We start from the raw sequence: 14,461 nt of genomic DNA, 5'->3' as shown, positions 1-14,461 counted from the left end.
TTCCCCAGTAAAACCACCCTGGTGCCATCAATACGAGATAGTTTCTGGGTCCTTCCTGGTGGTTCCCTCTCTAAATTGTCTCTCCTCTGTCAATGTCCCTATTTTATTGTGGCCCTCAGTGAAGTGTACATAACACTTGTTGTATATTTCACAACATAACAAATGTGGCTTAACAGAACAAGTCAGCAGACCTTATACAGGCTTGGGTTTTTTTTGTTTTTTGTTTTTAAATTAGGTTAAGTTACAGATAATTGTGTCATTATAAACATTTTGCAATGTGCCGACATCTTAGTAAGTGTTTAGTGATGTTAAGTGAAGATTTATACCATATCTGCAAATTAAATCTATTCTACATTACTCACTTTATGCAAAGAGTTGGAAAAACACTAAAAATTGTTTTACTTATTGAATATTGTTTCAGAACATGTAAAAATTTAGACCACATTTTGTTTAGCTTTTTTGATTATTCAGATATAATTTCTAATGTCTTATGTAACAAAAACTAACAATTATTAATCTATATGTCTTCCCTAATTCAATATCTGCTTTCTTGTCCTGTTTTATTTTTACTGGAATCATAAATTAGGTGATTTTTCTAAGGATGGAACACTATTGTAAACACTCTCAAAGTGAAATTCTGTAGATGCAAATTTAAAGTAATACCATATACATATAAGGTTTTATTCCTGTGGAATTTATTACTGGATATTGCTATTACGATGATCAATAAATACACAAATGATTCTTCTGAATGGGTTTATTGTTTTTCCCAGCAAATTAAATAAATACTACTGACTTTTCTTAAAAACAAGAGCAAACAATTTTATTAATGTTTCTCAGAGTCAGAGGTGAAATTATTTAATGGCTTAATGTTTTAATATTTTTTAAGATATTAAACTATGGTAGTGCTTAAAATCATTCTTTTTACCACTGACCCCAAATAAATCTTAGTGATTGTCATATTGCTACTAATCTTATGCTTTCAGATGAATGCACTTAATATTCTTACTGGCAAGGGGAAATCTTACATGAAATATAGGTGGCTCGGTATGTACTGGAGTGGTTTATGTTGAAGTACCACTTGGTTCTGTTCTATTGGGTCCTCTAATTCAGTTGCACTAAGACCATCCAAGCAAAGGAGCATTCAGATAGAAGTATCCATATTTGTTTGTAATGCCTTTATTTAAAATATGTAGAGATGTGTTCATAGAGTTACTGAAGCATATAGAGTTAGGAATGAAGATGAATAATATGCTTTTATATCGGATTGAGATTCTATCTGTGGACATTTTTGAAAACTTCATGCATTGTATTTCTGGACCATTATATTCTTATCAGGATTAGAAAATTCAATTTTTGCAAGATAAATCTTGTTATAGATTAACCTATCAAGACAGCATATAGAGCCGAAGTCATGATTTCACAAAATAATTTACATTTTAAAGTAACTAATTCTACCATAGAACTTAAAGAAAGACATACCCTTAGGACAGGATATAATGAAGAATACATGATAGGTGGTAAGAATACAAGATTATATTATAAAATATATAAATAAATGTTCTATGTTGGCTTCAAAGCCTAAGGCAAGTGGAAGAACTAGATAGTAGGGCACAGAGGAAATCTACAAGATTTTCTTTTTGATTTCAGTTCTTCCACTGTTAGCAGGGTGGAGTTAGATAAGGTTCAGCCTATTTTGGCTGGAGTTCCCTCATCTCTGAGAAGCAGGAATTGAGCTTCAGTTATCTCTCATAGGCTTTCCAGTTCTAAAATTCTGTCATTTAAGGAAGGAGCCATAATGAGCTTACAAACGATTTGCATCTGTTAGTATACTGGTTTGGCTCTTTATTTCAAATTATTTTTTCTAAAGCTATTTTGAAACTTTATTAAGAGAACCTTCCTCTCCATCTTGAAATAAAGTCAGTCTTTTTTCTGAAAAGCAAATCAACTTTTAAGTGCAAAAACCATCTCTTAAAGGAATGGTGAAATTCTAACAAGCTGAAATCTCCTGAAACGATCTAGCCCAATGAATTTCCTGGTTTTCATTTTAGGATGATTTAACCTTCCTGTAAACAAAATCAGCAAGAGCCGTCCTTCATGACCTGATTAAAATAGGAGTGTTTTTTAAAAAATAATTTTGCCAGGATTGTTTTTTAAAGGATCAGTTCTAAAAATGTTTGATTGCATGATTGTGCAAGAATCCAGAAGAAAACCGGACACTGATGGTGGTATTTTTCTTCCCCTCCTGTTGTCTTGATACAGAATAACAGTTGGATTTAACCATTTTCTTTTTTCAAAGTTACACGACTTTTGAATATGAGCTCCAGAAATGACAGTTCTGATCAGTATTATTCACAAGTGATAAGAAGCATTTGGATAGTTATAATGGGGGAAATATAACCTTTTTACGTGGAAAAAAAATTCATAAAGGAAAAAAGACACAAATATGGAAACCTACAACTGTGTTTTTTTTCCTCTGTGTACATGCTAAAGATTTTATTTATAATTTTACTGAAAGATTTTAAAATTAAATAACATTTCTTAGAAGCAGGTATGTTCAAACATACATACACATAAATATATGCAATATTGAAATGCAGTTGTGGGAATCGTCATGGCTTGCCTTCAAATCTTTACTCTCCTTGGTTGGTGTGATAATCTTAACTTTAAAATAGATGTGTTTTTGTTTAAAATTTGTTATAAACTGTAGAAACGCTTATTAAAGACTCATTTTATTAGCATGTGTTAAGGGGGGGTTCTTATTTTCTGACTAACATTTCAGTATTTTTAATTATGATAAACCATGTAACACAGACTCATGAATTTGGGGGCAGTGGAAATTATTTCCTTTGACTCTTTTTTCTGCATATCATCAATTTGCTTTTTACTCATGTTTCTTCTACTGTCGCTGTAAGCTTACTTGTTGTTTTTTCTTTCCTTTTCTTCATGCTGTCGTTTAGAGCCCTACAGAGAGACAAGTATGGGAGTAAAGCTAAACATTGCATATCAAATGTAATTTTTTTTAGTTCACTTTTATTGCATCACATATAGATGATGTAGTTATTAAAAACAGTTCATCTCACAATTTAAAAACTAAAGAGCCTATGAATCGACTTATATAAATTTACGTTAATAGAGATTAGACGCTTTTGTTGTCTGATTCTTTTACTGTGTCACATAATCAACATAGTTGTTAAGTCTCATGTAATGTTTGTGTGAGTTAAATTGTTTTTAAATTAAGCATTTATTTTTGCTAAGTAATTCATAAGCTTTTATTTTTTATTACTACATTCCATCATACACATATATGTCACATGCAGCATATCCACTTTATTTTACTATGGTTGTTTCCGACCTGTACCTAATGCATTGACAACAGAAGTAATACACACGTTTCAATGCATCAGTCACTCAGCCATAACCATCATGCATACCATGGCAGCCTCCACAGCAGCAATCACCCATCGCATATGGCCCTTTAAAGAACATTTACTTTTATTTTTCTTAACATTGTGGATTTGTCTACAAGATATCTTATAACATGAAAATAAATCGCTTCACCCTATGTCTGTGATGGCTGCTTTTTAATGAATTTTATGCATTGCTGTCTTTAGAAACTGTTACTTGAATACAGAGTATGCAGCAAAAGTCCATATATAAATTGATATATTTGGGACACTTTATTTAAACCAGCAAAGAAGGAGTTCAGTTTTGATAAACATAACTGCATCACAGATATAGAATGAATGTTATATTTTCACAAGTTAGCAGTGTATTGAGAAGTTTAATAGAATATTTCAATTAATTGTTCTGTAAAGAAATATCCTTTCTTACTTATGAGTATTGGTTAAATGTTTGTGTTTTATTTTCTTTCGTGGTTGCATTTGAACTGATTTTGGAACTATTATAGATTCTTGGATTTCTGTTCATTCAAGAGAATGCAAAAACCTTGAAGAAGCATGTGGTTAAATTTTATTTCACTGCAACTATTTCTTCCCAGAATAAGATGTTCAATCTCTTTTAAATTCAAAGTTTAATATGCACACAAAGTCATCACTCATTATGACATGGAATCTTTAATACTGACACTATGTTTTTAGGAATCAGATACCTGTGTCTTTACACATTCTTTTGTAGTATTACCTAATGACCCTAAACAATCGCTAATGGGTTAATATGTAGAAAATGATATTAGAAAGTAAATCTAAATATTTTTGTTTTGAAAGTTCCTAGATGCATATTATTTTGATGTGCCATTTATTTGACTAAGCATTATTTCATGACTACATCATTTTGACAAATTTAACATAATCCTTTTGTGGTTTTGTGTGTAGGAATTATGTTTAATCTTGCAAAATTATATATCAAATTATTAGAAGCTGCTTGATTCTTTCACTTTTGACCAGAATATTCAAAGTACCACACATGAATTATGTTAATATTATGCCTATTTTAATGTTAAAACAACATGTAAAATTAAAGGTAATGAATTATTAAATTGACTTTGATGTGTATAAATTGAAAGCTATGAATGATTACACCAAAATTTTGCGTTATTTTTTTTTCTAAGTTATAACCAAATATGTTTCAAATAGTGTCAGGCAATGTTTGTGTGGAAACTACAAATTTATAAGTTTTTTAAATTGTTATTTTAAAGAATTATTTTAGATACTTTTCCATTTATAAGGTTCCTATCAATTGTCCCCAAGTGTATATAGAAATGTGTACATATAGACTTAATAGTATGTTTTGTTTCCAAACATTTTATAATTAATTAAACGTGCTAGCAATTTATACATACTTCATAGTCGGATGTTTCTGCCTTTGTGTTTGTGTGTGTGTTCTGTGGCCAAATGGATGTAAATGTCATAGTGTTTTGTAATCTTTTTCAGAGGGGCTTCTGAACAATGCCAGGGATACAAGTGTCATGGATACTCTACCACTGAATGGTAACCATGGCAATAGTTACAGCATTGCCAGTGGCGAATACCTGAGCAACTGTGTGCAAATCATAGACCGTGGCTATAACCACAATGAGACCGCCCTAGAGAAAAAGATTCTGAAGGAACTCACTTCCAACTATATCCCGTCTTACCTGAACAACCACGAGCGCTCCAGTGAACAGAACAGGAATCTGATGAACAAGCTGGTGAATAACCTTGGCAGTGGGAGTGAAGATGATGCCATTGTCCTGGATGACGCCACCTCCTTCAACCACGAGGAGAGTTTGGGCCTGGAACTCATTCATGAGGAATCTGATGCTCCTTTGCTTCCCCCAAGAGTCTACTCCACAGAGAACCACCAGCCACACCATTACACCAGAAGGCGGCTCCCCCAAGACCACAGTGAGAGTTTTTTCCCTTTGCTAACCAACGAGCACACAGAAGATCTCCAGTCACCCCATAGGGACTCTCTGTACACCAGCATGCCAGCACTGGCTGGTGTGCCTGCCACAGAGAGCGTTACCACCAGCACCCAGACCGAACCCCCACCGGCCAAATGTGGTGATGCCGAAGATGTTTACTACAAAAGCATGCCAAACCTAGGCTCCAGAAACCACGTCCATCAGCTGCACACCTACTATCAGCTAGGTCGCGGTAGCAGTGATGGATTTATAGTTCCTCCAAACAAAGATGGGACCCCTCCAGAGGGAAGTTCAAAAGGACCAGCTCATTTGGTCACTAGTCTATAGAAGATGACACAGAAATTGAAACCAACAAAACTGCTAACACCTGGTTGACTGTTCTGAATTGATATAAGCAGTGGTAATAATGTGTGTACTCCTAAATCTTTATGCTGTTCTTGAAAGACAAACACAAACTTTCAGACTTTTTTTTTTTTTTAACTGGGATTTTTAGGTCAGCCAAGGGGAGAAAGATAACTGCTGAAATTCCCCTGTGCCCTCTCCTTTCTTGTCTTTTCCCCCTCAGATGGAGACTTCATTATGTTAATGAACGAGATATGAAGAAAATGGCGCTCATTGTGGCCTTGTTGAATTATGTTGTGTTTGTTCTAACATCTCTGATGCTCTGTTACTATAATTACAAGGACCTGATTTTTAAAAGGCCAGAACAGTTGTTTGACATTAGTAACAATGCTGCATCTAGATTGGAGTGCTGCACAAACAAACATAAAAACAAAGCAAAACTGTATCACATAGTGGTTTTTAGTCACTCACACCTGAATTCACCACAGTGGGAATAGCTGTGGAATACAAAATAAAACAACAAATTAATAATGAAATGGAGGGGAATTCTAGAATTATATGCTAAATGCATATTTTATGATTTGCTGTATTAACTGATGATAAAACTAATGGCAGAAAAAAAATTGAACAATTTCTATGTAATGTACAGATACTAGCATTGCACATATAGTCAGCTTTCTGTTCCTCCAGAATTTGAGTCCTGTTAATGTAGTGGAAAAAAAGAGATATTTTTTCTTTTTCTTTCGTGCTGGTCTTGCAAGTTTGTCTGCCAGTAAGAGAGCAAAGTTTCCTTCCTTCCTTTCTTCTTTTCTTTCTTCCTTCATTTTCTTTGCTTTTTCTTCTCTTTTTCCTTTCTTCTTTTTTTTCTTTCCTTTTATTTTTCCTTGATTTTTTTCTTTAAAATTTCACCTGGCAAAAAAAATAAATAAATAAATAAATAAATAAATGAAACTATCACTTTATAAGAATCATTTTCTAGTAATGCAAACAAATTATTTTTTACAAAAAAATAAAATAAATAAAATTAGACTTCCTTCCCTCACTATATATCTTTATTCAGTCAGAATATTTCCAAGAGCATTTTTGCAGATTAGAGCAGGACGAACTTTTATGTTTACAGTATACATCTGTTGTAATGCAAAGTATATTTGGCAAGCAGTTCATCACCAAGACAGTAGCTATGATTCTAGAAGTCAAGAGGCGTCAATAGAACTAGTGGGGCTTCTGCATGTGAAAAAAAAAACGGTATCCCATAGGCATTAAAGTGCTGAATGCTCAGTCTGATCCCCAAGTGGGCACCCGCACTACCAATTTTTAAAGGAAATTCACTCCCTTGTAGTAAGAAATGAAAGGTCAAGTTATTTTGAAGTGATTTTTTTTTAAACTCTTCTGTTTATTAACAGGAAAATTTATTTATTTGACAGGATTTTAAGTAATGTAGGAATACAAGAGGTAAATTAGCAGCACATATAATTTTTTTTTAAATTTATGATCCATTTTGTATGGTCTCAAAGTTGGATGACCTCATTACTAATATTTGTTGTAAAAGTGAAACTTGTTTGCCAACCAATAAACAACTGATTGAGATTTAGAAGATATTGTTTTGATGTATGTACTATATGATGAATTATTCTTTTCATTTTTCTCGTCTTTCCTTCTGTTTTCATTATATATACTTTGCTAATCGATTACTCTATGGCCCCAATGAGCCATGCAATAGAAATCAGATCTGCCTAGAAGAATAACCTAAGCACAAAATTTTACCATTTTTGCAGACAAAGTAAACCAGAAAAATGGGATGGGCATGTTTATGTTGAATGAAATAAGATGCATAACTTACTTTTAAGCAGGTTAATATCAGCTACTATGTGCTTATTTTATAAGCAGCAGCCATCATGCTTACTATAAAAACCAGCTTCAATCAGAGATTTATGTATTGAATTGAAGAGGGGGTGAGTCACTTATTTTCCTTTCCTGTAAGTTCTATTTTGATGTCAGAAATTTAAAGTCATTCAGTTGGCTCAAAGCTGCCAGTTTAATGGCAAAGAGAATATCCATTTTATAAAGATAGTAGAAGACATTTTTATGCTAATTTTTCTTGCCCCATATATGAAACAAAGTCCTTTCAAAGAAACTTTCTAGGTCTCCAATTACTGAAGAAACTTTACCAGCAGTGTCTAAACATAGAGTCCCTTCTAGAGCAAAGCTAGAATGAATTTGCCAAATTGTAATTTATCTTGTAGTGTATGATATTTTGGTGACTTCTTCCCCGACCCCAAATCTGAACACCACCCACCTATTAATTTCTTAAATTAAGATGAGATGGAATAGTTTATGGAATAACCAGTAATCTCTATATAGTTTAAGAATATATGACAAAAGAAAGAATTCTGTGCTGGGCCAGAGTACATCATAATCTTAATACTCACCTCAGAATATTTTATGCATCATTCCTTTTTAAGTCTCTAGAATTGTTCTTGAGTTGCAGGAGAACCTCAAGCTTTAATGGTAATTAGGTTTTCACATCCCACACTGTGGCAATATTAGCACCTGAAAGGTGGTTTGCCTATCTGTTGCATAGAATACATTTGGTAATGAAAAAGCCCCTTTTAGACAACTTGTCTAAAGTTGGCCTGTGGATTATGAGCGCTTATGCTTGTTTCGCCAATTCAGCAGAGATCTATATGAAAGCAGCTCGTCAGTAAGAAGCTAGTTTCACAGAACAATGGGGAAACTACCTCAAGTCAGCTTGCTGAGGCTGCCAATTCTGATTTTCTGATATTGCTACCTCCCTGCCCGCTATCTTTTATGTGTCATTACATGGAATTTGAAACAGGTAGCCTCCCCAGCTTTACACAGACCAACTGAAGAAAATCACTTGAATACGTAACTGGTGCGTAACTGGTGCGGAAGGCCATTTAGGACTGTCAGTTACTACCCAGCCCTTGCATAAACATGAAAGGGTGAGATGTTTGAATTCGAATACATCACAATTGATGTGCTATCAGAGAGACAAGATCCCAAAGACTTTTACAGAAAGAGATTGTTCCCTCAAATTTTATGTGACTATACTGAAACAAAACAGTAGATATAGGAGCTAATTATGTGTACATTTCAATAGAAATTTGTGTATATCTAACATGTATTCATTTAGTCCTTTTTATACTAGCAAGGCTTGAGTTCCTAAACTTGACTTTTTTTCACATGTATTTTCATGCATAGCTATTGATAAATTAATAATTTTTAAAAAGTTTATTGTTTTTTTACCACCTTTGGTTGACTATACTTCAATACCCTGTGCCATTCATGACTTACTTATCTGCCTACTTCTGATATGCTTATCTGAAATTCTATAAAAAACTAAATTTTCATCAAGCAGACGGACTGTACCTACCATAGCACATCATTTGGGTAGCTGGAAGTAAAAGTTATGCCAATAAAACAAACCAATTATTACTTCCTAGTAAAATAACATTTTTGTAATATTTTACTCTTGAGCTTTTTTTTTTTTCTTTTGAGGTCTATCTCCCAAGGTACTTTGCAGGACACTAGCTAACAGATCTCATGTCTAGTTGACTCACAGACTGTTGGATTGTTGCACAGCCCATGTTCCTAACTGAAAATATTTATGGAGAAAACTACATTTTGTGAAGGAAAAATAGATTTGAATTTCAATTTAAGTTTTTGAACATCCCTCCAGTTCGACTCTATTAAAAGTAAAAAATACTATAGTTGAATAATAAATTGCCATGCTTAAATAATCATGACAAAAAAGAACTTGCATGAGAACAATTATGTCAAAGTGAAAATAATCAGGAAACTGTATTAATAAAATGTAGATAATGGAAGTATCCTTAACTTCCTATCAGGCAAATTCACAAAGACTCAGAACTAAAGTGTAGTTTATGATATATACTTTTAAAATCCCCATTAACCTAAAAATGTCAACATATTGATAAAAGATCTTTAAGATTTAGTGTTTTTAAAAAATTAACTTAGTTGGTGTGATGAAACTTTTCATGGTAATAGAGATAAACATATAAGAGAAATAGTAATAGTCATATAGAACCCATGGACTTATTTTAGCCAGTATCTTCAGCTTTTTGCCCCACACATGTTCCAATCCATTGACAAAGGTTTACTTAGTTTAAAAAATGGCATTAAAAACTTTTAAAGACTGACTTTCTGCAGTATAGAGAACAAAAGGGAGAGGAAAACCAGTTTCTGGGTTGTCTAAAGATCAACTCCAGACTAATCAATAATCAGCTCCTATTAGTGAAAGAAGCATTTGTTTTCAGAAGTTGTGTGTTAGTATTATACCAAAGTGCTACTGCTTGAGGTGTTTTAGAAAAAACAAAAACACTACAGGACTACTATACTACTGCAAATTTAGAGAGAGAAAGAAAGAAACCCAGACTCTAATTTGATTTTGAGCAATTCTAAAAATATTGACAAGAATGTCCTTTCTTCTGTTACAAAACTATTTGAGATAAAATAACAATATGTACGATCTTCCTAGTATATTGTAGTACCAAGGTATTAAGATTTGATGAGTTCATGTTTAGTGGTTCATAATTATAACTCACAACATAAACAATTACTATGCATTTCTAAAAATACTTTACATACATCCTCTGTTAGATATCTGCACATTAATAAATTAGGAACATGGGAGCACAAGAGTGAAACAGCAACATTAGAAAATAGCTTATGGAAGCATTTTTGTGCAAATGAATTCTACGTGGAAAGCTTCTTTGAGCTCATAAAATAGATTTGATGGATCCCAACCAGATATTCAATTTTGTAATCAGCAAATACATACTTCTGAAGCCATCTGAAAAATATTGATAAATATCTAAATTTTCATTTCTAAATTAAAATGTTGGTAGCTGCTTCTTTCCTGCTTAGGCCATAAGAGGAATCTTTCCTATTTTCTAATTAACCTGATTAGTTTCTACTTCACTTTTGCTTTAAAAGGGAAATCAATCTTTAACTTTCACCTATACACTTACATACTTTGATTCCTTTTATTTACAGCTTGCAGAAGAAATAGCTTGTTTACAATATTGCAAACTTTGTGATTTTTGCAATATAACAGGTAGTTACTATAGTTTTGCATATTTTCATTTTCAATAAACTTATTGCCCCACCCTCTTTACAAAAATTAAAAGCACGTCTCCAACATCCAGGACCTGTAGGTTATTATTCAAATGTCTTCGTTTCAGCTATGTTTTGATGTTTCTTTCTCTCTCTTAATAGTATGTCACACAAACTTTTCTCATTTCACTTGTGTCCCATCAGAGTATTTCAAAGGTAAAGGCAAACTATGATTTTTAAGAAGGCACGTGAAAGGAGAACTTTGATTTATAATGGAGAAGTTGAGGAAGACTACACAAGGAAAAACCTCTGTTGGGATAAGCAAGTCTTTTCCATCACAGTATGAACAGAAGAAGGGCAGATCCAAGTTGGCATACTTATGGTGAGGCAGCAGGACCTAAATTCGAGTTCAAAAGAAAAAAAAAATTCCAGGAAAAAATAATGAAATTGTTTAGAGTGGTAAAAACTTTAAACAGTGTAACAAGTGCTACTGGTGTGTTAAAACAAAAATTGAAGTATACCATATAATAATTTTATCCTGCTGTTTACACAGGAAACTCTAAACACTTTCAGCACTCCTTAGATATTTCTTGTCTAGCCACACCTTGTCTCAAGGACACATGATATTTTATAAATGTTTCTTAAATATAAGTATTTTGCCTCAATTCACTTTCACTCTCTAATCTGCTTATTCTATTGTATGCCAACACAGTTAATGCTACCAGTAGCTATGCACCTTTTAGAGCTTTATTATGAATCTTTCTAATAAACATTCAATTAATATTAAATTGGAATTACGTACATTGTGCAAAATAATCCGTAACCGAGCAATATTCATATTACAGGCTAATTTATTATATATATGAATATTACATTGAGACTGAACAAATAATTACACAGCTGAAAATATTACTCTCAAGTCCTTTCTCTCTTCAATTATTGTAGTCAATTCGTAAAATTCTGCAGACAGTTGTATGACATGTATCAAAGTACTCCATAATCCAAATGTGTCTAAAAGTATTCCCAATGCTTCTTTCATTCTAGAATGCTAAAGAAAAGAGCTTGAAAGAAGAGGAAAGGAAAGCCGACTCCTAAGGATCTAATTTAGATTAACATTGCCATTCAGAATGAGTGATTTTAAAATGCGAATGTTCCACTCTGTGATCTGAGGTTATTAAAATTTTACAGTTAGTCCAATATTGGAGGATTTTAAATTTAAAAAGAGTTAAGTTTGTCTCAATGGCCCAAGACTGTAGAATTTCACACTACATTGGCAAGGAAATGTGTTTGAAATCCATACCTGAAGTAGCTTTTTAAAGGTTAAAAATTCCCTGATTCTTCTGAAGGTAAAACTGGTAAATGATCCTGGCTTCAAGATGAAATGGACTGGTTGACTTCAAAAAGTGGCAAAAATCAAGAATGTCATCAACCCGTTAATAGTAGGTAGAGGTCTTTGGGGATACAGAATACAGTGACTAGAACACAATGTCCTCTTCTGCTGACCACTGCCTCATGTTGGAGAGCATTTTTAATGCCTTGAATTTCAAGTTGTCACAATGTCTTATGTTTTAAATACCATCATGAATCAAGAAAGATGAGGAAAAAAACATTTAAAGTTGGTTTTCATGCCTCATTTCAGAATAAAGATTTCCTTTACCATTCTAAGTAATAACAATGATGTGTCTTGAAACAGCTGTAGACAATCAGAATGTGTTCATTTATAAGCAAGTCTTTGTATATTCTAACACTATTCTTTGCCTATGACCTCCAAAATCAGTAAGTGTAGAAAGAGTCAGCTGGATTTCCTTTCATTTGGCTTCTGTAAATGCATTGGAAGTAGAAGGATAATCTGGGACATTTTTCCACACGGTTTTCCCACTTGCCAATCATTAAATCTAATTCAAAATATATCTTTTTTTAAAATGATAGTTTATTTTTAAAAATAACAACTAATTAAGTTATTTCTCATTGATAGGAACGATTTCTCTTTTTAGGAACAAGAATATAGCTATCGCAGGCTCTGGTCTCTTACCATTCTCATATATTTACATGTGGAATTAATCTTATCATATACACCTACCAGGTTTCTATCTATTGGATTTTTTCCCCTTGTACAACCTTTCCAACCTCTTTTTTTTTTCTTAAATGCTCTGTACAATCACATGTAAAATCATGAGCTACAAACCTCAATAAAAAATGTCAGTAAACAATAAGTGATGTAGTCACTGTTATTATATGGGAGTACCAAAACTTTGGTTTTGGGACAGTTTTTCAGACTGCAGGATAATTGAAACATAGACTCCTAATATATTTCCTTGCTATCCCTACACCCTGCCACCCTTCTCTTCACACATCCAAAGTAAAATGCAAGGGCTTTTATTCTTTTCTTCTCTTTTAACTTTTTCAGAGAGCTGCCACCACCCAAAGTATCTATGAGGTTGTTTGTTCTTTCCAGAAAAGATAGGAAGTTAAATTAAGAACTGCGTGCCCTTGGGGCGCCTGGGTGGCGCAGTCGGTTAAGCATCCGACTTCAACCAGGTCACGATCTCGCGGTCCGTGAGTTCGAGCCCCGTGTCAGGCTCTGGGCTGATGGCTCAGAGCCTGGAGCCTGTTTCCGATTCTGTGTCTCCCTCTCTCTCTGCCCCTTGCCTGTTCATGCTCTGTCTCTCTCTGTCCCAAAAATAAATAAACGTTGAAAAAAAAAAAAAAAAGAACTGCGTGCCCTTAAAGTCTGCCGATACTGAGATATAATCAAATGTAGTCATATCTGTCCCCTGATCTTATTTCTCCCCTCAAACTAGGGTATTGTTGGGTAGAAGTAAGGACAGTCACTGATGACTTTGGTGCACAGAAGACTACAGAGGTCTGTGCTGTGACATGCTTTTCCTCTTTTGAATAAAGGGCCCTATCAATATTAGTATATGTTATGGATCACAAAGATAGACATTATATAATCATCATTTTGTAGTGTCAGGGCTTCTAATTATTTAGTTTACTAACACTGAGCATCAGAAAAATGAACAAAATATCAGCTGGGAAAATCTAATCCAGATATTTCTCCCTTATAATGTTAAAAATACATTTTCATAAGAGATATTTTAAAAAGAAATTAAGAGGAATCCTCAGATACTGAGTGCCCAGGATGTGCCTGGCACTTTGCATTGCTTCATTTAATCTCTCTAATAATACAGTGAAATGGATTTTTATTCATGCTCACTTTACAGAGGACATTGAAATTCAGATCTCACAGTCATAGAGCTAGTGAGTTTTGAAACACACTCTCGCAGTCTAAAGTCCATTTTGATTTTTTTTACAATGTTATACTGTATCAACTAAATGATTCGTTGAAAAAAAATTAACCCAACCCTTTTCATTTAAATAAGAAGCCGGGGTAACAGACAGCCAAGGAATCATTGAAAACATACAGAACCTACTTTTAAGACACTCAAAGTTTATGTAAACTCCATTTTACTTGGCAGACTGAGGTTTCACCAATTCTTTATCTTTGAACAAATTACTTTTCTAAGCTCATTTCTAAAGTAAATATAATATCTGAAAAAATAAACAAAACAATGTAAATACAGTATCTATTTTGTATGTGATATATATGTGTAAAAGTGTATTACATATATAGCGTGATATATATGTATCACCATA

General features: G+C 33.3%; 1 protein-coding gene across 23 annotated transcripts in view; it reads left to right on the top strand.

The window, feature by feature from the left end:
• ADGRL3 (adhesion G protein-coupled receptor L3) overlaps positions 1–13,017 on the top strand; it is an 827,855-nt gene extending 814,838 nt beyond the window's left edge. For 16 of the 23 annotated variants that reach the window (XM_043572585.1, XM_043572597.1, XM_043572586.1 and 13 more), the window contains one exon: positions 4,893–13,017. In XM_043572585.1, coding sequence (XP_043428520.1) covers positions 4,893–5,692 — 800 coding nt within the window. In that variant the 3' untranslated portion in view covers positions 5,693–13,017. Of the gene's footprint in view, positions 1–2,960; positions 3,013–4,892 lie in introns of all 23 variants that reach the window. The other 7 variants (XM_043572602.1, XM_043572605.1, XM_043572601.1 and 4 more) reach the window with 1 other exon arrangement.
• The last annotated feature ends 1,444 nt before the right edge of the window (positions 13,018–14,461 follow it).

The sequence above is a fragment of the Prionailurus bengalensis genome, chromosome B1 (genome assembly GCF_016509475.1).
Source record: "Prionailurus bengalensis isolate Pbe53 chromosome B1, Fcat_Pben_1.1_paternal_pri, whole genome shotgun sequence".
NCBI classification, from domain to species: domain Eukaryota; kingdom Metazoa; phylum Chordata; class Mammalia; order Carnivora; family Felidae; genus Prionailurus; species Prionailurus bengalensis.
The sequence above is the reverse complement of the archived record's forward strand: the minus strand, read 5'-3'. Positions and strand labels throughout refer to the sequence as shown.